This window comes from Trachinotus anak, unplaced genomic scaffold (genome assembly GCF_046630095.1).
Source record: "Trachinotus anak isolate AG129_WGS33_773 ecotype Australia unplaced genomic scaffold, CSIRO_AGI_Tana_v1 ptg000032l, whole genome shotgun sequence".
NCBI classification, from domain to species: Eukaryota; Metazoa; Chordata; class Actinopteri; order Carangiformes; family Carangidae; genus Trachinotus; species Trachinotus anak.
This window is the reverse complement of record NW_027273883.1, coordinates 10,902,670-10,923,935: the sequence shown is the minus strand read 5'-3', so window position 1 is coordinate 10,923,935 and position 21,266 is coordinate 10,902,670. Positions and strand designations below refer to the sequence as shown.

Genomic DNA, 21,266 nt, shown 5'->3' with positions numbered 1-21,266 from the left:
AGACAGAGACAGACAGAGAGAGAGAGAGAGAGACCCTCCCTCTTGATCCCCTCCCTCTTCAGAGTTTTGGCCCTCTCTCTCTGCGCCTCTCTTCCTCCTTCTCCCTGCCTCAATACTCCCTCCTTCTCCTCCTCCTCCTCCTCCTCTAACCTCCCTCTCTCCTTATGCAAATCACGCCCTCTCCTCTCTCGCTTTTCTCTCACCCGACGTGCATCCCTCTCTCCGGCTCACCCCTCCGCTGAAAAATTGTGACTGTAAGACCGGAGAGAGGTATAAATAAAAAAAATAAATTAAAAAAAAGTGCAAGTCGTCTTAGAGGAAGAGGGGGAGTAGGTAGGGTGGGAGAGGGGGTGGGTTGGGGGGGGGGGCAAAAAAAAAAAAAAAGAAAAAGGGGGGCGAAAGGGGGTGGGGAAGAGGCGAGGGTACGCATCAATTTGTACAGTCTTCAGTTGGCACCCCTGTTTTTTTTTTTTTTTCCCTGCAACGAACAGAAAGAGATTTTCTTCTGCATTATTGTTATGATCGGAGCCCGTTGCAATATGAGCCAGCACAAGCCTCTGTTGACAGACGCCAGGGCTCTGAGGTGTGCGTGTCAGCGCGCAACATAAAACGACAAAACAGAGGGAGAGAAAGGAAAGAGAGAGTGAGAGTGGGAGCACGCATCGCTGGATATTATAGGTAAGGAGAAGGGGGGAAAAAATGGATGCTTATACTCTGCATTTGGAGCTATTCCTGTTGGCCACGTTTGTGCTCTCCCTCCCATTTTTTTTTTCTTTCTTTCTTTCCTTTGTGCGTTAATTATCATCATACTCCTGCGTTACGGCAAAAAAAAAAAAAAAAAAAAAAAAAGATGTCCCGGTGAATTAATGTGAACAGAGTGCACGACGCGCACCCACATTCCAGCGAGGAAAAGGGAAGGGAGAGCCGGTGCGAAATGCCATGATTCGCCATTCCATATCATCTTTTCTTTTAAAGATGTGCGGCGTCTGGAGAGAGCACTGCACAGGCATCCATTCTGATTGTGAACATGTATGTGCTGCTGAACACGACTCCCTCGGTCGTATAGGTGGACTGTGTTCCGTCGGAGGAGACCGGCCGAGGCTGTGCTGTGCTGCACAGCCTCGGCCGGTCTCCTCTCTGCATGTGTATCAATAACATTTCGCAGGAAGAAAGAAGAAAGAGTCGTTGCAGTGCCCGCTCGCCGGTGATGTAAGCAGAGCAACTGCATGCTGCTGCTTTGCATCACATGCAGTGGCCAATTTGTTGATAATGCATGTGCTGTATGTGTGTGTGTGTGTGTGTGGGTGAGCATGGGAGAGGGACTAGTGATGTTAATGCTGGTTGTGTATTAGTGCCCTGTTTGTGTCCCAGTTGTCTACTGACCATGGTCAGGAACCTGCCAGTGGACCACAGACAGGCCAGTAGATGCCACCTGTAACTGAGATGCATTATGTATACAGAAACCCACCGGGCACTGACTGTTTTCTACTCCTGTGCAATGAACTTAGTCATCTCTATGTTAATGAGGGTGACTGTACATGCACTGCATTGCCTACAAATATAGGTGCCACCTCTCCGTATGATGCATATGAAGTGTGTGCAGTGATTGTGACTGATACGTTTTACTCTTAAGACTGAATCAGTCACTGCAGCATGCACTAATAATTAATGCATAGCCATGTGTAGTGGAGCAGCTACAGGATTTACAGGAGCTTACTTGCTTAATCAACTCACACACATACACATATTTACTGGCTACACAGCAGAGTGTGCACTCGCATTAGCCTGCTAACTGTTCGGCCAAATATATCTTTTTTTTTTTTTCCTCATACAGCGGTGTGCACTATTTATATCCTCATTCAATATGCATGAGACATTTTTTCATCATTGTGGTACATGAATGAATGGATCAGACAAGGCCTCGCAAAGTAGTCCACCTATGTTGTCAGGCACACCCAAATGGATAAAGGATCTTGACATTGTACGTTCCCTTAATGGCTGGCTGGCTGGCTGGCTGGATAAATAAGCATGATTCTGCTGGCCATAACCAGGTCATGTGGGTTAACCGCAAGTGGCTGTGGGTTTGGGCTGTTGTGGTGAAGGTGGAAGGAGGGGGGTGTGGCCCCATATTCCCAAGATGTTTGCTGGAGTTCTCTGTCTTCTGCAGACTGCCATCCAAAATGCAGTGTACCGGTCCGCACCTTCTCTGCTCCGCATCTATTATCTGTGTTTCCCAATTATACTATACCCCAACCAGTGCATTCTGTCAGTGCGAGTGGGTTAAACTATTGTGCCTGTAGGTTTTGACTGCTGTGGTGAAAACAAGGCAGAAAGGAGACTGCTCTGAGCGCAGTGAAAAGCAGTTGTGCCGATACAGTGCGAAGCATGCTGGGAATTTAAATGTTGTAACTGTGCTTTTGCTGTTGTAAACTCAGATGTTTTCACAATGTCACAAATTCCACACTCCACATTGCAGATAGCAAACAATATTGGTCATGACTGCATCCTTGCATGAACAAATGTTTTTTAGTAACTCGTTGTAGGTCTGTCTTTTGGATTTCCATGCAGATAAAGACTGAATAACACCTTCTTTGTTTATGCTTCTTTGCAGGTTTTGCTAGCTCTCATGGTGTAACACACAGTCCAGTCAGTAAACAACAGGAACCAGTTCAGTCCCTGCTATGGCTTGTGTTGTAAAATGGACGTTATAAAGAAGAAATAATGAAAACACGGACACACAAAGAATCGGTATGAGCAAGGCCTATGCCCTTTTTTTTTTTTTTTTTGACAGTGATACCAGGGATTGCGTACCTGCCTAATTCTTGTGTGTAGTACATTTGGCAATGTGACTACATCGTAATTAGTTCAGCATGTGATAAGATTTCAAAACAGCCAGAATGACTAAGATGTCAATTATTTATTTGGTTGTGAGATGCAGTAATGTGGTCTAAAAAAGCAGATTCCATGTTTATACTTTATTCTTTCCTCTGCTTACAATATCTCCCTCCTCTCTGTGTCCTGCCTTCACTCTGTTATGCCCTGCTCTTCTTTTCACCTCCCTCTCCTTTTTATTCTCCACTTGTTGTTGCCCTTGCCACATTCCACCTTCAACTGCACGAACTTGACTTCCCTTTGGCTTGTATGAACTCTGTCTTTTCTACAATCAACGTATCCCCTTATCTCCCTCTGCATATCTCCTTACTCTTCTACCTTGTTTTAACATTCAATGCTTTCCCCTCCCTTCCATATTTTTCTCTTTCGATGGACTTTGGGCTTTGCAGATGCCCATGCGCAGTGGGCGACGGCGGGGGGCGAGTGAGGAGAGAAGAGGTAGACGCCCGCACTCCAGCCCCACTCGCCCTGAACGCAACGACAGACAGCCGGTTAGAGCCTACCTCCTTTGTCTCCCTGTCTATCCTGTCGTTGTTTTTGCCTTAAGTTTGTGTGTGTGCATGCAAGTACGAGAACCATTACCAATAAAGAACCGTCTCTGTGTATTGAATTGTGTGTGTGTGCTGTCAGTGTATGAGTCATCATTGTGATTGCCACAGACCCGTGCAGTGTCAGTACTGTTCGATAGTGTGTTTTACAGCTCACCACTTTGAAATCTTTGATGTCTCATGTTTGACATTGATGTTTTGCGTGTGTGCATGCAAGTGTTGCTTTGTTCTAAAAACCGACGTAGGCCTATTAGAGATTCAAAAGCATCTCCACAGAATTTAAAGTCTTGTGTTGTTTTAGCAAAGAGGTGCTGTTGAGGAATTGGCTGGAAATCGCTTCAGTCGCAGATCACAAGGGCATGATTCATCAGAGAGTGAGGGGGAGGAACTTGTGTCTCCTCCAAAGAGGCAGAAAGTTCAGGTTTGTGTTACATTTCATCAACCTGTTATATAAAGACCAATTATAAAGCTTTGATTCAGCTACACTATTCAGAAGGCACTGTCTAAGCTGTTAAAAGTTCTAGTTTGGCTTCTGCATATATATATTTACACAACCAGTATTACCATATTCTTAAAATGTAGATTTGTACCTCATCCACAAATAATCTTTTCTTGTCAGGAGTCGGTCTCTACCCCAAACCCTCCAACATCAACACACTCGACTGACAGCTCGGCTCCTTCCACTGTCCCACCTCCAACCTCAGTTGCCAGCCAATCCCGTGAGAGTGACAACGAAGATGGCCAATCCCAGGGCAGCAGGAGTTCAGTTGTAGGGAGCCTGGCCAATAGCAGCAGCAGTCTGAGCAGCGGGCGGGATATAGACCAGGACAATCGTTCCTCGTCCCCAAGTCTCTCTGCTTCCCCTCTGGGTAGCCTGGACTCTGATTCTGATGGCCCTGATTCACCAAAGCAAGGAGAAAGGGAACGGGAGAAAGGCAAAGAAGGAGGAGCAGGGAAGGTGGCAGGAGAGGATAGGAGAGCGCTCCGAGAGGGGAGAGGGGAGGAGTCCTGTGGAGATGGAGAAAAGCGGGATGTGGATGCAAGAATTGAAGACTGTCCTTCTCTTAAGCCCCCCTCCACTCCATGCTCTTCCTCCGGTATGACTCCCTCTCTCCGTGGACCAGGGGATTCATCAAATGACAGCAATAGCGGGAGGAAGTCTTATTTCTCCCTGGACTCCAAATTGATGTGTAAAGTTGAGTACGGTGGACCGACGGGCGTAGATGGTGCACTTAGTGGCAACAGAATGAATTCCAAAGCCAGCACACAGTGTGTGACCAAGACAACTATCTCGGGAGGAGATTTCTCCCACAACAGCCCCAACATTCCCCACTCCTTGCCCCCTCCTCTTCCTCCTCCACCTGCCCTGAAGCCCTTGGAGCTCGGAGGACAAAACCTGCCTGCTGAGGTTAAGACAGAAAGAGACAAAATAGAAAAAGCAGATAAACTCCTGGACAAGGCTCAGTCCACTCCTCCATCTCTGTTGCCACAGACGGGCCCTCAGCCACAGTCCCAGTCCCAGCCTCAGACCCAGACCTCCACCCACCCTCACCACTACAGCTCCACCAGCTGGCAGGGTGGCACAGCTACTGGTTGCCAGGGGAGCTGGGGCTACACCCGTTACCCTGGCAACCACCACCCACACCAACCACAGCACCAGCCCCCAGTGCAGCAGCAGCAACTTCCCTCTGTTTACAACCCTCCGTCCTCTCGCCACTCCTCCTCCCACCCCTCTTACCTCCCCCATCCTCACCCTCACCCCCACAGGGAGTACCTTCCCAGGTACGCTGGAGGGGGAGGGGACAGAGAGAGGGGGGCTGCAGGAGAGAGGGAGAGGGGAGTGAGGGGGGAGTGTGGGGGGAGAGAGATCAACAGGGAGTTCTCTGCTCCCATTGGCAACAGCAGCAACAATAGTAGTGGGGGTAATAGTAATAGTGCTTGTGGTGGTATGGGTGGGCCCAACAGCATCCAAGGCAGGGAGTTTGGGGGTCTGCCAGTGGGTCAGAACCGGGAGTTCCAAGGTGGTTCTGGGAGAGAGGGACCTAACTTGGGTCCTGAAAGAAGAGACTTTGGTCCAGCTTTCAGAGACAGGGAGCGAGAAAGGGAAAGAGAACGTGAAGGAGGAAGGGAGTTTCCTCTGTCAAACCAAAACCAGAGTAGAGACTTTGGCCCCAATGGAGCTGGAGGGGGGCATCCCAGAGACAAAGATGGAGGCAGATGGGGTGAGTTTGGGGGCCAGACAAGAGAGGTTGTAGGCAACAGTAACCCAAACAATAGCTCCATCCCCCAGGGAAACCCTCCGAGTTCAACCAGCGGGCTACCTGTCACCCCTATGCTGAATCGAGACCCACCTGCATCACCCCAAAACAACCCCAGCCACCCCTCTCATTCCTCCCTGCCTCCGCACCCCCACTCACATCCCCCAAACTCATCCAACCGAGACTTCCCTCCTCCCATGGAGCAGGCACAAACCCCCTCGTCTGGAGCTGACCACTTTCACAGAGAGTATCCTCCCACTGGAGGAAAAGACTTTCCTGCAGGGGCGCCTCCTTCCGCTGGCACAAATCGAGAGTACCTCAGCTCCCCTGGTGTGACTCCAAACCTGGGACGAGAGTATTCAGGTTCTGGAGGAAACCAACACCCCCACCCATCTCACCCCCACTACCAGTCTGCTCCCAGAGACAGAGAAAGAGACCCAAACCTGCGAGAGTCTGCTTTGTACCAAAACCGTGGAGGCCCAAACCAACCTCCTGCACTCTCTCCTTCCTCATCTTCCAGCCATCACGGCCACCCTCCAAATGCTCCTTATCCTCCACCTCAGCCCTCTCTAGCCCCACCTCAAACCTCCCATGCCCAGCCACCCCCATCAGGTATGGCACCCAGTGTACGTCCTCCACACTACCAGTCCTCTGCCCAGACCCCTCCAACACCTCTATCTCCCTTACCCAGCCCATCCACCAATCAGATGGGAGGCTTCTCATCTTTTCCAACTGGCTCATCCTCTGCACCCAATATGCCACTTCCTGGGCCAGGTGTGTCATCCAGCTGTTCACCTGGATGTCGCCCCTCTCCTTTCCATGGCACTTTGAACAGCCACCCTCCATTCAGTGGAACGTACCACTCGAATGGAAACAGCGGCAGTAACATGGCCAACAGCAATAGCAACAATAGCGCGCCCAATACCAACAGCAATACCAACTCACAGTCACTCTCGCCTCAAAATGTGTCAAAGGGACCTCCACCTCTTAGTAACTCTGCCAACAACAACAGCATCTCGACCCCTGCCTCCAGTTCTTCACTCTCGAGTGGAGATGGACATTCAGATTCGGGCCCACCTCCTACACCCGTCATCAAGGAAGAACCAATAGAGGAAAGGGAAGAGAGTGAAAGCCCACCACCGATGTTAAGAAGCCCCTCTCCTGAACCCAAACCTGTAGACATTCCCATCCACGCCAGCCAATCTGCACGGTAAAGTCGAAAAGACATCATCATCATCATCATCATCATCATCATCATCCTAACTCAGACTGCAAATGTATTACTCTGTTCAGTCCCTCTCTATATGAGCAGATGTAATTAACAGTAATGATAATTTTTATGATAGTGATACTGGCTCCTGATGGCTGTAATAATGATGTACTATACTGCTGTGTCTCGTGTTTCTAGGTTTCACAAGGTCCTTGACCGTGGCAGCGGGAACTCCTGTGCTCGCAGCGATGTCCTCTTTGTCCCGTTGGATGGCTCCAAACTGTGGAAGAAGAGGAATGAGATGATCGAAAGGGCCCGGAGGGAGGTCGAGCAGCGGGCCAGAGACCTAAGAGAAAAAGAGAGGGAAAGAGAGAGGGAGCGTGAGCGGGAAAGGGAACTGGATCGACATCTACAGGTGTGCACATTTGAGCGTGATAATTATGTAGCGTGTCAGATTTAATGGATTTGATGTAGATTAAAGTGATCACTTTAATGGGAGGGGGGTAGAGCAGATCAGGGCAGATGTGATTTACTGTCTCCTCCTGTTTTCTCTGCAGCAGCAGAAGGATGTCAGCGCCGCTGGAGGGGGTCGCCAGGGTTCCTCCCTCTTCTTTCCCTCCTCGTCTTCTATCATCCTTGACCCTTCATCTTCCTCCTCTTCTTCCTCAGGCAACCCTATCTCCCATCCTCCCCCTCACCCCCAGCATCATCCCCCACATCCTCATGCTCACCTTCCTCCAACACACCATCTCCACCCCACCCTCTCTCACTCTATCCCCCACTCCCTCCTCCTGCCAACCATGGGTGGCGCATCAGCAGTGGTTGGAGGCCCACAGGGGACCCTGGGAATAGGTTTAGGAGGTCCGTACCTGGGCCCGGACACCCCAGCACTGAGAACCCTGAGCGAGTACGCTCGCCCTCATGCCATGTCTCCTCTGGGGGCAGCAAGTCGTGCCCAGGCACACCACCCACAAGTTCACCATGGCAACCCCCATGTCCACCCGTCATTCTTCCTTCCTCAGTTCCAAAATCATGCTTTAGGCCACCCACACCACCTGCCTACTGATGCAGCTACAGCAGCAGCCATCTTGGGCTTTTTGTATGGTGGCAGCCTTGAAGGTGGTCCAGGTGTTGGTGGTCACCCAGGGGTGGCAGGAGGCCCAGTACCTGGAGGGATTGGAGGCACAGGGTTAGGAGGAGTCGGCTTTCCTCATGCAGTGGCTGCACATCGAGATCGAATAAAGCCAGGATTCGAATTTAAGAGTGACGAGCGGGTTTACCCACCAGGGTCCATACCTGATCCTGCAGCTCTTGCTCTTGCTCACTCACATTCCCATGCCCATGCCCATGCCAGTGCCCATGCACATGCACATGCACACTCCTTGCTCCTAGGAGGAGGTGCAGGGGGGGCTAATGAGGTGTCACTCTATGGCACTCCTCCTCCCCCAGCTCCCCCTGGCCCTCCGCACCTCCAGAACCCAACCCTAGCTCCAGTAACTCGACCTCCCAACCCTCCTGCCCCGCAGTCCCTGTCCAATCCACCCCCTTCATCTCTCCTCCCACCGTCACTCCCTTCTCACCCTCCATCTGCACCACCCGCAGCCCCCCCAGCCCCAGCAGCCCCTGCCGCTCCACCCCCAGCTCCTCCTCCACCTGCTCCACCAACCTCCAACGCCGCCTCACTTCATCACCCAGTCCCCCATTCTTCTTTTCCCAGCTCCCTGTCCTCTCATCTGCCACCAGCCCCTGCCCCAGCCGCTCCCCCCGAGGGCTACCCCACTCCCACTCGCTCGCCCGCCTCCTTTGAGCGAGACAGGAGTGGGGAAAGAGAGCGGGAGAGGGAGAGAGACAGAGCAGCTTTGCCTGCCTTTGGGGACAGAGAGCGAGAAAGAGAGAGGGAGAGAGAAAGGGGAGGAAGTGGTGGAGGAGGAGGAGGGGGAAGTGGAGGAGGAACAGGTGGAGGAGGTGGAGGAGAGAATCTGGGACGTCTTCAGATGCTAAATGTGACGCCTCATCATCACCAGCATTCACACATCCACTCACATCTTCACCTGCACCAGCAAGACACAGGTACCCACTGCTACTAACAATGTTGTGATTGTCACTATCAACTTCATCGGGTGTTACTCTCAAAACATTAGGTAGTCAAGAATTCATTTTAAAGATGTGATGCATGCAAGATCTGTGTTCTAAAAACTGAAAGGACGAGGCTGGAGATATTCTGAGGACCATAAACGTCCACTCTTGTCCAGAAACTATAAAAAAGAAATCAAAGCGCCATATTGTTTAATGATATGTTTCCTCTATAAGATAAACAAACATCAGTATTATGGTGTATTCTAAGTCAATCTGACACACACCATAATGCAGTGTCCTCAGGATTGTGAGACTGATACACCAAATTAATCCGCAACTAAAAGTAGTCCCAGACAAATGCACTATTTTGTCCTGTCTGAGTTACATGTGCTAAAAGCTACAGTGCCCAACTTTTTTAGGAGATTACTAAACCTTTTCTACAAAATGTAACTTTATATTTGTGATCCATTTTAAGGATGTACATCTGCATTAGCAATAAATGTGCGTGGGGTTGTTTGCCAAAGACAGGGCTTATCATGAGAAGAAATCAAGAATAACATCAGCCTTGTCCTTTAAATCCAATATGTTTTTGTGTAGGTCATCAGTGAATGCAGGTTTTCTGTGGTTTCAAGTGATAATGGGTCAACTTTCCCATCACATCAAATTAACCTCTTAAATTCTTATACACATGGAGGATTAACATTTTTCCCAAAGCACAACGTGTCTTCGAAGACTCTTTTCCTTTTACTTATATTTCTGTTCACGCAGTGCATTGATTGACCACTTAAAAGCTATTATGTCCATATTCACAAAATTTGTGTTGCACCCAGAAACTTGATTTCTCTGATTTAATCACTTATTCGGGTGCTCAATTGTTACTAAAAATCCAGTGTGACTAGAATGAAATGCCATGTCTGTCATCTTTGTTTTGAACTCACGCGGACGCTTTGACTCATATTAAATATCTCCTGTATTTCCTATTACATCATTGGCATCCAGCGGCGGGCGGGGTTCACCCCCTGATGGACCCGTTGGCGTCGGGGTCTCCTTTGGCACGCCTCCCATACCCAGGAGCCACACTAGGCACTCCCATCCTGGCTCACCCCCTCACTGACAGCGAGGTGCTCCGCCAACAGCTGTTCGGTGAGGAGAAGGCTCCTCGTCCATGTACTCGTTCAGTTTTTTTTCTCTAAAAACTCCACAGTGCAGAAAGTTTATGAAGAGACTTTTTTAATATGATAATGATGATTGACCATGGTGCTCTTTCTTTCTTTCTTGTTTCCCTGCATGCTCCTCCTCTTTCCCACCCTGTTTTGTTGACAGGTGCTCCTTTCCGTGAACTGCCCCAGCCGTCCTCCCTCACTGGTCCCATGTCAGCAGCCCACCAGCTCCAGGCCATGCAGCAGGCCCAGAGCGCGGAGCTGCAGATCCAGAGACTGGCCCTGGAACAACAGTGGATCCATCACCACCACCACCACTCCCTCACCCAGGACGAGTATTACAGGTAAGGAGACTTAGTGTGCGTCCATTGTAGATGCCATTGTTAATGCAGAAGAGGTTGAAAGTGTTGTGTAAGATTGCAACAATCATTGTTGATTCATGTGTTGGCTATTTTTTCAATTAACTGATAATCTATCTATAAATTCTCAAAAAAAGGGTGAAAAATGCCCGTCCCAACCTCCCAGGTCCCAATATGTTGTCCTTAAATTGCTTTGATTGCACCAAAGCAAGATCATAAGACACAGAAAAGCAGAAAACCCTCACATTTGAGAAGGTGGAAGCTGAAAATGGTAGGCATTGTTGCTAAAAATGACTTGAACAATTGATTGATCTCTAATGTTCTGGACACGATTCATGTGGCCCTAAAACTGAGACCTAAACCCAGTGTCTTAAAGGTCTAACCAGACTGAAACTAGCTGGTACCGAGACCCAAACATGACCCGAGGCTATATTTCTGGATAGCCATGTTAATGCAGTTCATTTGCTACAGTCTTTGCCTTGACTCACTGGGCAAATCTGCGCGCAACAACTGACTTACATGGATGCAAAGAAAAAGAGAAATTTCTCAGTAGAATTACGTTGGAAAATAGCCAGATGACAAACAACTAAAGTACCAATCCCTGCTGGCAGATATCAGTGACAGATTTGATATGTGGATTTTGCTGGCTAGAAAATTTGCTAAATTCTGTTGAATCTCAGCAAAATGTCCAACACCTCTGTAAATCTTTTAATCCCATAAAATGCAACCTATGGATTCAAATAAATAAAATGTATCAACAGATGTTACATAACAAATGTTATTCTATGAGTGAAAGTATTAACATGAAATTGTGTGCAAAGAAAATGAACCCCAACCTCTAAGATGATTTCTCCTTTGACCTTTTAGTCACCTGAAGAAAGAGAGTGACAAGACCCTGTGAGGAGGGGGGGGGCACAACGAAGAGCAGCATGGAGAAAACCGAGGGAGAGTGTGTGTGCAAACTTAAACGAATAAAGCAAAGCAAAAGCACCGAAGGAAGAAAGACTTAAAACAAAAGCTGGACTAAAGGACAGGGAATTCACTGGAGGAAACAAGAGGATTTTTTGAAGGATCTAAAAAAAAAAAGGAGGGTGTGAAAATGTCGCACACAGTCCCTGCTAACTGCACCACGGTGAAGATCCAGATTCCAGCCCTGCATAATGTTCTTGAACTCCAGTCCTGTTTTGTATTGTGCTCTGTACAGTATATTAGATGGGGGCGGCTATAGTGAAGTACAGTATGTGTAAAATACTTTTGCGAGAAGGAATGTGTACATGAGTCTCTTTTATGTCATTGCATGTAGCTAGGCGCTTTAATCCGAACTGGTGGAACTTTTGGTTCTATTTTTAGTAATCACCCCCTCTTTTGTATTTGAGGGGTGTTCTATATGCATGAGACCAGCAATTTAGTGTTATGTTATGTTTATGATCAATAGTATTGTTATTATGATTAATGTTGTCTGTTTGTTGATAATGATATAATTATATATACAGTACATATTATTTGTATTATTTTTTTACATTTTCATGGTATGGCAGGCAGTTTTTATTTTTAATTTTTATTTTCAATTTAACTTGTGAAACAAGATGCAAATGAAGGCAAAAAAATCTGGAAATAAATTATAATCTTTTTTTGCTAGTTTCTTGTGTATTCATGTGTGCACTACCCCCCTTCCCCATACATACATTCAGACTATTTGCCCTGTCTTTGTTTTATACAAGTCACTCATGCACAAAGCATATCAAATTCCTCTCTCTCCTCCCCCTCCCCCCTCACTCGGTCACTCTCTCTCTCTCTTTCTGACTCCCCTTCTTTCTTTCTTTCTCTTTGGTGAGTGTAGCTAATAGGAGACACATGGGATGAGTGTGAGATACAGGAGTTGAGTTGCTCCAGTGAACACCAGCCACCCCGTAGAGCGAGCATTCCTTTACCGCACTGCAAAAATGAAAAGAAGAGAAAAGAAAAAAAATATGTATGAAGACAAAAATGAAAAGGGGGGAGAGAGAGAGAGGAGGAGCTGTGAGAGTGTGATTTACGGACGCTGCTGAAGGCTCAGGGCTGTGTGTGTTCTCACCGTGTCCGGCTGGAGGAATCTCCTTCAGACGGACACGGATCAGTGCATACTGCCTGCACGTTCAAAGAATGAAGCACTGCCGCCTCCCATATTTGGGGACGTGTAGATTTGGGTTAACAAACTTACTTGCAGCCTTAATTTTTCATCAAAATGATGCACTCTGCCCATTTATAGTGCCTTACAAGATTGCCCTTAATGTTAAAAGTCTGCATCTCTTTTCTTTTATGCAATAAAAAACTCCTCATACTGATGTGACACTGATTAATGGCCTCATCTGTGAGAAACCATCACAGACAGGATGGTGATACTGGATGTGAGGCATGCCACAGTATATGAAATATATACTGTACAGGGCATGCTGTGAGTTGCTATGTAGGTTGAGTGTCATTAAAAGTCACCTTGAAAAAGTATGTCAATATAATGTAAAGTATCTTCCAGCAGGACAAATCTGATTTTCCCCTCTGGTGACATCACATCTGGGTGATATTCTTAGCACTTCATCAGTCCTTTCTCAGGGTGGATGAGGACGTGAAAGGTGCGGGTGAAAGATGAAAGACATTAATATGAACATCACATTTATATATGCCTGGGATTATTACTAAAGCCCTACGGCTTTTTTATTTTTATTTTGCAACTTAGGATGTTTTAGATGCAAAATAGATGTTATTATCAGCAGCTGCTGTTGTCAAATCTAGGACAAATAACTGCGAATAAGTCTTATTCTTTCATATTGACCTACTTTCTAGTACCAGATTTGAGGGGTTTAGTGCTTCAGATTGATGCACAGCATCAGGTAACATTTAAATCACAGAGTTTTTAAGCATATATCTGCGGATTATGAATTTAACTGCGCTGTCATTAATAGCAGGCCCCACTCTGGCAGCAGCAAGACTGAAAATCCTACAAAGAACAATTTGCCAGCACTTTTGGTCCCACATGTGATACCAATTTGAGTAGATTAAACAAACAAAGCCACAGATCAACACCCTTCTTTTATTAAATGATAATTAAAGTCACACTCTCATCTAATCAAGGACAGCTTTTATCTCCATTGTAAGGGTTTCAATTAGCCCACTTAATTACAACGGAAGAAGAGTCATGTAAGTCTAATAAACATGTTCCCCAAATGAAATGTATTCCTTCCCTTCAACAAACACTCTACTTGGCATGCTGGTGCATACTGTGTGCCTTGTTATTTTTATGTGCCTTTTGCAGCTGCTGATGAGTGTGTAGCAGAACAATGCATCTAAAGTCACGTGTGTATCATTGTAATAACAATAGCACTTTGCGAGTTCTAACCTTCCCCTGTGCCATTAATCAAGGAAAGCATTCACAGAGACACTCGGGCAAAAGGTTTAACTTACTTCCAAATGGTGCCGCAGACTGTGTCAAGCTGCACTGTCATATATCTTATGTTTGAGTTTGAGCACAGCGCAGAGACTAATTTGGTTTAGTCCCTGTCCCATTGCTCCCTCCAGCAAATGTTCTCAGCACTTTTCCTTTTCATTCAAGCTCTGTTTTGCCCCTGACAGACAGTTTGAACACACTTCTCTGTGTCCTCAAGCTGCTGCATCTGCTCCACGGTGTCTTTCTTATCCCGCTGGAGCTGTCACACTTCTTAAAGTTTGCCCTGGGACCACCACTTAACCCTTTATTGCACCTGCCCAGTGTCCCCGTGGCTGCTGCCCTGCTTGTCCCATGGTCCATTTTAGCCCTGCTGACACACTAACTGCTACTCTTCTATTAGGACTTCAGATCACCAGTTTTACTGTTGCAGTCCTACACTGGACCTCCCCTTTGTTTGTTTCATTTAATTAGCAGCAGAATGCTTTTCCAATGCCACTCATAGTCCTGAAGTAGATTATCTTCATAGTGATGCTGTAACCTGTGTGAAGGGATACGTATCCTGGTCAATGAAACTTAAGCAAAATCCCCCAACATCTCATTCATCTGCAGGAGTGCCATCCAAGCCCACAGCGGCAGCAGACAAACTGCAAAGTGGCACAAGTGCTGGCTGAGAACAGAGTCTGTTGCCTCTTTCACCTCCCCTCACCCAGACAATCTATCTCTTCTGACCTCTTGCTCACTCCATTCAAGCCTGGAGAACAGGATCCCAGAGGATCATCTTGAGGCACTGCTGAGCATCTTTAAGTGGTTGGAGACAACATGTGGGTGACCAGAGCAAGAGCAAGAGCAAGAGCCAGAGCAGAGCTTTTGCCTCCTTCTACTACACACCAGGGTAGGCGCAGCTTGCTGCCCACAGTTTTCCAACATCCACAAGGCCTCGGCAGCTAGGAGTACGATTAAAACTGGTCCAGCAAGGACTGAAAACGGAGAGATTTCACTCTCAACTCCAGTTACATTAAAATACCCGGTATCCCGCATTTTAAAACAGTCTATGATTTGATTAAAAATGGAAACCAGCAGTGGTGTGGGTTGAAAAGAGCAGTTTCATGAATATCCTGCCCACCTATTTACCTCCATGCAGCTGTGAAGAAGAGGTCATTGTATCTGTTGTCTGATGTCCCCTCCATTATTTGCCCTTACAAGTTATGTGTCTTTGGTGGGTGTCAGAGGTACAAAGTAAGCTGAGCTAGGCTCATCTTTCCAACATGGTAACATGTTTCCCTGCCCATCACATAAAAAAGGCCAGGCTCCAGTCCCCATGTCACTCAAGGTATAAAAAAAAGCCCAAATAGATGGATGTAGTAGTATATATTCTAGCAGTACAAAATGTTTCATCTTACAAAATTAGAAAAAGAATGGATGAAATCTTCAAGGTGATTCATCGGTTACATCCATACCTAAATCTTCAGTAGGTTTATGGCGTCTGTGAGGCCCTGTAAATATTTCTGATAAAGGTTAAGGATACAAACATTCGAAATCAGAATCACAAGGTTGTCTGGAGGAACAATGGAGCTGGGTTTGAAAAGTGTCTACCCTAACAGAAGTGGAAACAGTGGAGTGTTGGTCAAAGTCAAAGACAGAGAAAAGGATTAAAAAAACTCACTCATCACTGTGAAGATAATTCGTTGTGGTAAAGCTTCTGTTGGACCAAACACAGCGTTGGGTTTGAATGTGGTGGATAGAAAGCGTTGTTGTTACAGATGGTAAAAGCTGGACATGAAATAGTATTTATGAAATGGGACACATTGTGGTCGTGGTTTACCATTGGATAATGGCAGCACATATAAGGAAGGGGAGAGAACGATTTCTTTGGTGATGAAGTAAGTCTAAATGAGCACTATTTTATCCATATACTGTCTACTGCACAGAGGTCAAGTAATGAAATAAGTGTTGTATTCCACTGGCTTTTATAGTGATGGTAGTGATGGTTTAGAATAATATTCTAAATTATAAAATGTAACATACCAAACAAAATGACGAAGGAATCAACAAATTCAATTCATCTATGTTTCAATTCGTCTATGTTTTTTAAAATAATGCCAGGGTATTTTCCTGCGAAAAAAACAAATTATATATATATATATTTCTAATGTTTGTTTCCACAGATACCTGAAACATTGCGTACCCTTTTAATGGGAACAAAGAGTGAGGGAGGCCTTTGGCCACTGAGTTAATGGGAAGCACATTGCTCTTTTGGATATTTGGAAACCTTCCGAAACGTTGAACCAAACAAGAGAGAAGGTACAGAGTGGGTGGTGAAATTATATTCAAGTTAAGAAAGATCTGGTCAGAGCACCACTCTCGTACTTCAGTTTACACACATGATTAGAAGCTGAGCCCCAGCACATAATTCAGCTTTATTCTAATCCACATTTTCAATGTCAAAGAGATATTGTGTCATCATTTTAATTGTCTACTCCGCACACTTGTCACAAGTGGTTTACTGCACAGAGTACCTGTGTGTACATGAGTGCTCTCAGAAAAAATCTCTCTCCAGTGGGTGAGTGTAGCCTGAAATAATAATCCAGTTCAACAAGATGTTCTACCGCTTTATGGGAGGCCAGGTTCTAGATTTAACACAGTTGTCAGCAGGAACCCAAGTAAGTGCAATTAGTATAACCTCAAAACATGCTCATTGAACACAAACATTCACCTCTGCACTAACAGCTTTACAAGTTTCACCCCTGAATATAAGGAACAGATTGACAATTGCAGGAAATAAAAAAAGCAGCAGGGGGAAACGATGTCTGATTCCAACCCGAGGAACGAGGAGGACTCAGTGTGTGTTTCCTCCATGAACCAAAGCAATAAATCTTTAGATGATGTCTTGTGTCAAATACATTGAATGGCCAAATGTGTGTGTGGACACCTGTTTCCATTTGTTTATTGAAAATCTCCATCCAAAATCATGGGCATTAATTTGCTGCTACAACAGCTTCCAATCTTGTCATTTCCCCAAGATTTTAGAACCAGGCTGCAGAGATCGGCTCACATTGACAACACATGAGCATGAGTGAGGTCAGCCAATAATGCTGGGTGATAAGATATGGCCCACAGTCGGTTTTCCAGTTCATCTCAAGGGTGTTGGATGGAGTTTAGATCAGGGCTCTGTGAAGTTCTTCCACAACAAACTTGGAAAACCATTTTCATGCTGTCACAAGAAAAGGTTTTCCCAAATTGTTTCCATGAAGTTTGAAACATTTTACACTCCCATATCAATATAAATCGTTCCTTTTCACAGCAGATATTTGACTTGTCACGGTAGGAGAATCACAGGTGTTGCTATTTAAGATTTTAGTATTTGCTCTGTTCTATACGAGCGACGAGTGTCCCGGTAAACTGCGACAGTGTGACAGTGAGCCAGCACACACAATACCAGGACACTGACACTGAAGCATCTGAATGTAATCCAGCCGTCGTTCATTTTATTATTTACACCTGTGCTTTTGCTACCTAGATTCATCAAAATGTCTTCTAGTCCCAGGGGTGCCCACATACTTTCAGTTATGCTGTGTAAACTCCAGCCAAAAACCATAAATTTTAGTAGGAAAAAAAAAAAAAATCAATTTCCAGTTATAGGCGTATTTGCCAAGCCTTCCAGTCAGTTTGGACGTTGCTATGTGGACACTCAGCCAGGACAAACAGTTTGCTACCAACCCACTGTCCAGCAGCTACCAAGTTAAAATGAATTCATACTAATTAATACGACTTGTGTTTTTGGCTCATTGCTCCTTTAACTTTCCCTCATAAGCCCTGATCTTCTTCTCCTGACGCTGCCTGGTTAGACACGCAGGCAAGTTCTTCTGCTGTTTCACATGCTGGCTCACTGTCACACTGTCAGGACCTGCTGGGACACTTGTTAATCTCACCAGTAACACCTGTGTTTTACCTACTACAACAAGTCAAATGTCTGCTGCAAAAAAAAAAAAATGATGATGAAAAACTGATTTGCCATATATAAATCATAAAAATGTGGTTTTTAAGACCCTTTGACTATAATTTTATGTGAAAATGTGTAGTGGTCTATGTGGTCCTGTTGGCCAATTTATTCTTTTTTTTCAAATACCACTGTGAGGTTTAGAGTCTCTAAATGCCACTGACCCACAAGTGGATCAGTCATTACAAACTCAAGCAGCAGTTTATTTCAAATTCTAGTGGTGAAGTTTCCAAAGACATCAATTACGGCATGTGAAGCAGAATTTTTATAGAAATTAGTTCAAAATGATGCACCAGACAACTAGAATACTTCCATTGGATAAACATAGAGTTTTGGATTTTAATATGTCTGTGTAGACTTGACATGAAGCGTCATGATACTGTCAGTGTGAAGTAAGATTATTTTTCCCAAAATAAAATTCATCTTAAGGGGGGGTGGGGGGGGGGGGGGGGGGTTACCTCTACTCACAGTTATCCCCCCGCTTACAGAAGACTGGAAAGTCTCATATGGGGAAGATTGGAGGAGAAAAATCCCCATACTGTTTAAATATTTAATTTCAAAGTAAAATTTTAATTTTAATTGTATCCAGGATATCTCCTTTTCATGAATCCATTTAACATGGTAGTTATACTATTCTTATTACTATAAAGGGAATATACTGCATATGTTGACAATACCACCTTCATATCTTTTAATGTTTTTATGGTTTATAAAAAAAGGCTGCTGGCTGAGAACACTGCAGCTCCCAGAAAAGAAGCACACACTCAATACATTAGACACTAGAGCCTGAACACTGGCAAATACTTTAGATGTGGTAGAAATTATGAATGAAATGTTGTTACTGCCACCTACTGGAGCACAGTGCAACCTCCCTTTTCTAATGCTCTGCTGCAGAAAGCAGAATACACTGAACAATAGCAGAATGTTTAGAGTATTTATACTTTATTCTGTAAGAATAAAATGACCATAGTATGTTTTAAAAAAAACATTACATACATGAGTGTACTCCCATGGTTTATTTGCGCATCGTTTACTGCAGCTAGTGTTTATGTACACTGGGTTTCATCAGGTCCAAGCACATTTACAGACATAATTCACAACTAAACATAGAAAACAGATGTTACATTCTTTGTTTGCACCTCTTGGGTTTTACATAATTAAATCATAGGTGACTAACATATAATAACATCATATCTAATCTATCGGACAAGTGTGTCTTCAACGTCCAACTACAGAGTGTCATACAGGCATATTTTCCCTCTTGTGAACACTTCGCATGTGTCTGCCAAGAGACTCCATCCACTTAAAGGATTTCCCACAGTAATTACACACAAAGTGTTTCCCCTCAGTGTGAATCGTCTGGTGTCTGTTCAGAGCGCTCGTGGTGATAAAAGTCTTTCTGCATATTTCACATCTGTACGGCCTCTCCCCTGTGTGCGTCCTGATGTGAGCTGCGAGGTGGGAGCAGTTACTGAAACGCTTCTCACAAACAGAGCAGCTGTAAGGTTTTTCTTTACCCTCCTCGCTGCTGTTGCTGTTGTTGTTGTTGTGGTAGGGGTGGAAGGCTAAGGTGGGGTCCTGCAGGCTAGATTTAAGACTGGAAGGGGATGAGATGAAGTCCTTGATGTCTGACTCAAGGCTTTCCAGTTGCTCCGCGTCGTGATCCAGCCAGAAATCCCTGTGGCTCTTCTGCTGCTCCTTCTTGACCTGTGAGGGCTCTGGATGCTCCTGCTCCATGCTGCTGCCCTCATCTTCCTCACAGTGCCGGGACTCAGGAGCCTCCACCGCAGGGACTGACTGATGGTGCTGCTGCTGTGGAGGAGGAGGAGGAGGATGATGGTGGTGATGATGATGGGTGTGCTGCTGCAGCTGGACTCCGAGACATCTATCTGCCCGGGACTCTGGGGGGGGAAAAAAAAAATGACATGTAATTTAACTAAAAATAATGCAAAACTGAATGAGGTTTGGTTGCAGCGAGATTCCAACCAACCTGACTTGAGGAGCTTCAGCTGCATCCTGAGACGACTGATTTCTAAATCTTTGGTCCGAGAGATCTCCTCTTTGTACTCAGCTATTGTCTTTTCCACGGCTCCAAATATCTCCTCCGCGGCTGCCGTCAGCCTCTCGCTGAGAAAAGCTCTCAGCGACAGCATCTCTCACGTTTGTTGAGGAAATCCGCCGCTTTTAGTCGCGCTTGGACGCGTATTCGTGCGAGTCCCTGAACGTCACGCTTCGCTTGTAAACACGGACATGAGACCGAGCAAAGTGTTCAGTGTTGGGGAGCCACCGCCCCCTGCTGGACCGGGGGGGCAAAGGTCAGAGCCCGGACCCTGAGCGACGTCCAGGCTGCAGAGAGAAGGGGGCAAAGCAAAGGCCTACACTCAGTGACCACTTTATCACAGTCTGATGTAATCAAATACAACAATCCAATACTACAATGCTCCAATTCATACTGTGAATTAATTTACACAGTTTATTCAATTGTATACTTAGGCACTGAGGTCATAGAAAGTGAGTCAGAGGTGTACCTAATAAAGTGGCTGCTGAGTATATGATGCAATGTACAGTGCAGTACATCAACACAGCACTAGAAGAAACTAGAACATTATTAGCTTTACAAAGATGACATTTATTAAAGGGTTGTTGCAAATAAATGAGGTTCCCCACATGAAAAGTTGTTAGATTAAAGGAAAATGACAATTTATTTTGTGATACTTGCCAACCAGTCTATGTTACTGACCAAAGTCTTGGTTTGGTATTCAAGGGTAATGCAAACTCCCAGTGGGATAACATCTCACCAAACTAAATCACATAGAAATCAATGCTTTTATTAATTACAGATTTTTATGGCACTATGGGCCATGAAAAGCACAGCTAACAACTGAAATGGTGACTTTATTATTTGTCTTTTACGGTGTTAACATGTAGTTTTTAAACTTAACAGTTCAGTTGAAATGATGCCTACATACAAATATAGAGCAAACCAGGGGCAGTATAATACTCCGAGCTACACTGGGAGAATGTGTAATAAGGAAGCTCAATAGGAGCAAACAAGTCGTCCTGGGACCCTCTAGCAGCATCTGAACATATTTGTATCTGTACAACTGATTAACACTGTTACTCTATACATATGTATATGCAGTATATATATGTGTGTGCAATTGTTTTACTGTCTTTGTAAGAAATATAAACAGGAACAAACAAAACAACACAGACAAGATGATTACTATTCTGTTTGTCCACCACATGTATGCACTGTACTTGCAGCATTGTGATCGGTCCTGTGTTTGTTTCAACACAGTGAGAAAGTAACGGAGTAAATATTTGATTTGGAAAAAAAAGAAG

The 21,266-nt window shown here is 45.4% G+C and overlaps 2 protein-coding genes across 8 annotated transcripts; one reads left to right on the top strand and one right to left on the bottom strand.

Annotated features, from left to right (window-relative positions):
* Window positions 1–400: 400 nt before the first annotated feature.
* Window positions 401–12,141, top strand: atn1 (atrophin 1). Of its 7 annotated transcripts, none has more exons than XM_071470057.1 (10): window positions 401–678; window positions 2,612–2,748; window positions 3,282–3,383; window positions 3,742–3,861; window positions 4,060–6,908; window positions 7,107–7,323; window positions 7,469–8,978; window positions 9,984–10,127; window positions 10,308–10,488; window positions 11,371–12,141. In XM_071470057.1, exons 2-10 carry the CDS (start codon window positions 2,722–2,724, stop codon window positions 11,402–11,404), a joined length of 5,184 nt encoding a protein of 1,727 aa, XP_071326158.1. In that variant the 5' UTR covers window positions 401–678; window positions 2,612–2,721; the 3' UTR covers window positions 11,405–12,141. The 7 variants fall into 7 exon arrangements, 6 of the variants coding, with proteins under 6 accessions (XP_071326158.1, XP_071326155.1, XP_071326157.1 ...); XM_071470054.1 differs by having other exon boundaries at window positions 9,984–10,151; XM_071470056.1 differs by having other exon boundaries at window positions 7,466–8,978.
* Window positions 12,142–18,846: 6,705 nt separating this feature from the next.
* Window positions 18,847–20,185, bottom strand: LOC139613110 (adult enhancer factor 1-like). Its single transcript, XM_071469464.1, has 2 exons — window positions 19,912–20,185; window positions 18,847–19,822 (listed from the first exon to the last, which is right to left on the bottom strand). Exons 1-2 carry the CDS (start codon window positions 20,072–20,074, stop codon window positions 19,161–19,163), a joined length of 825 nt encoding a protein of 274 aa, XP_071325565.1. The 5' UTR covers window positions 20,075–20,185; the 3' UTR covers window positions 18,847–19,160.
* Window positions 20,186–21,266: the final 1,081 nt, after the last annotated feature.

Coding starts and splice junctions, on each gene's coding strand:
- atn1 (XM_071470052.1), top strand. CDS start 2,722: ATGAAAACACGGACACACAAAGAATCG. Junction 10,152..10,307: donor GGAGAAGGCTCCTCGTCCAT/GTACTCGTTCAG, acceptor TTTTGTTGACAG/GTGCTCCTTTCCGTGAACTG. Junction 10,489..11,370: donor ACCCAGGACGAGTATTACAG/GTAAGGAGACTT, acceptor TTGACCTTTTAG/TCACCTGAAGAAAGAGAGTG.
- LOC139613110 (XM_071469464.1), bottom strand. CDS start 20,074: ATGCTGTCGCTGAGAGCTTTTCTCAGCGAGAGGCTGACGGCAGCCGCG. Junction 19,823..19,911: donor GCTGAAGCTCCTCAAGTCAG/GTTGGTTGGAAT, acceptor TTCCCCCCCCAG/AGTCCCGGGCAGATAGATGT.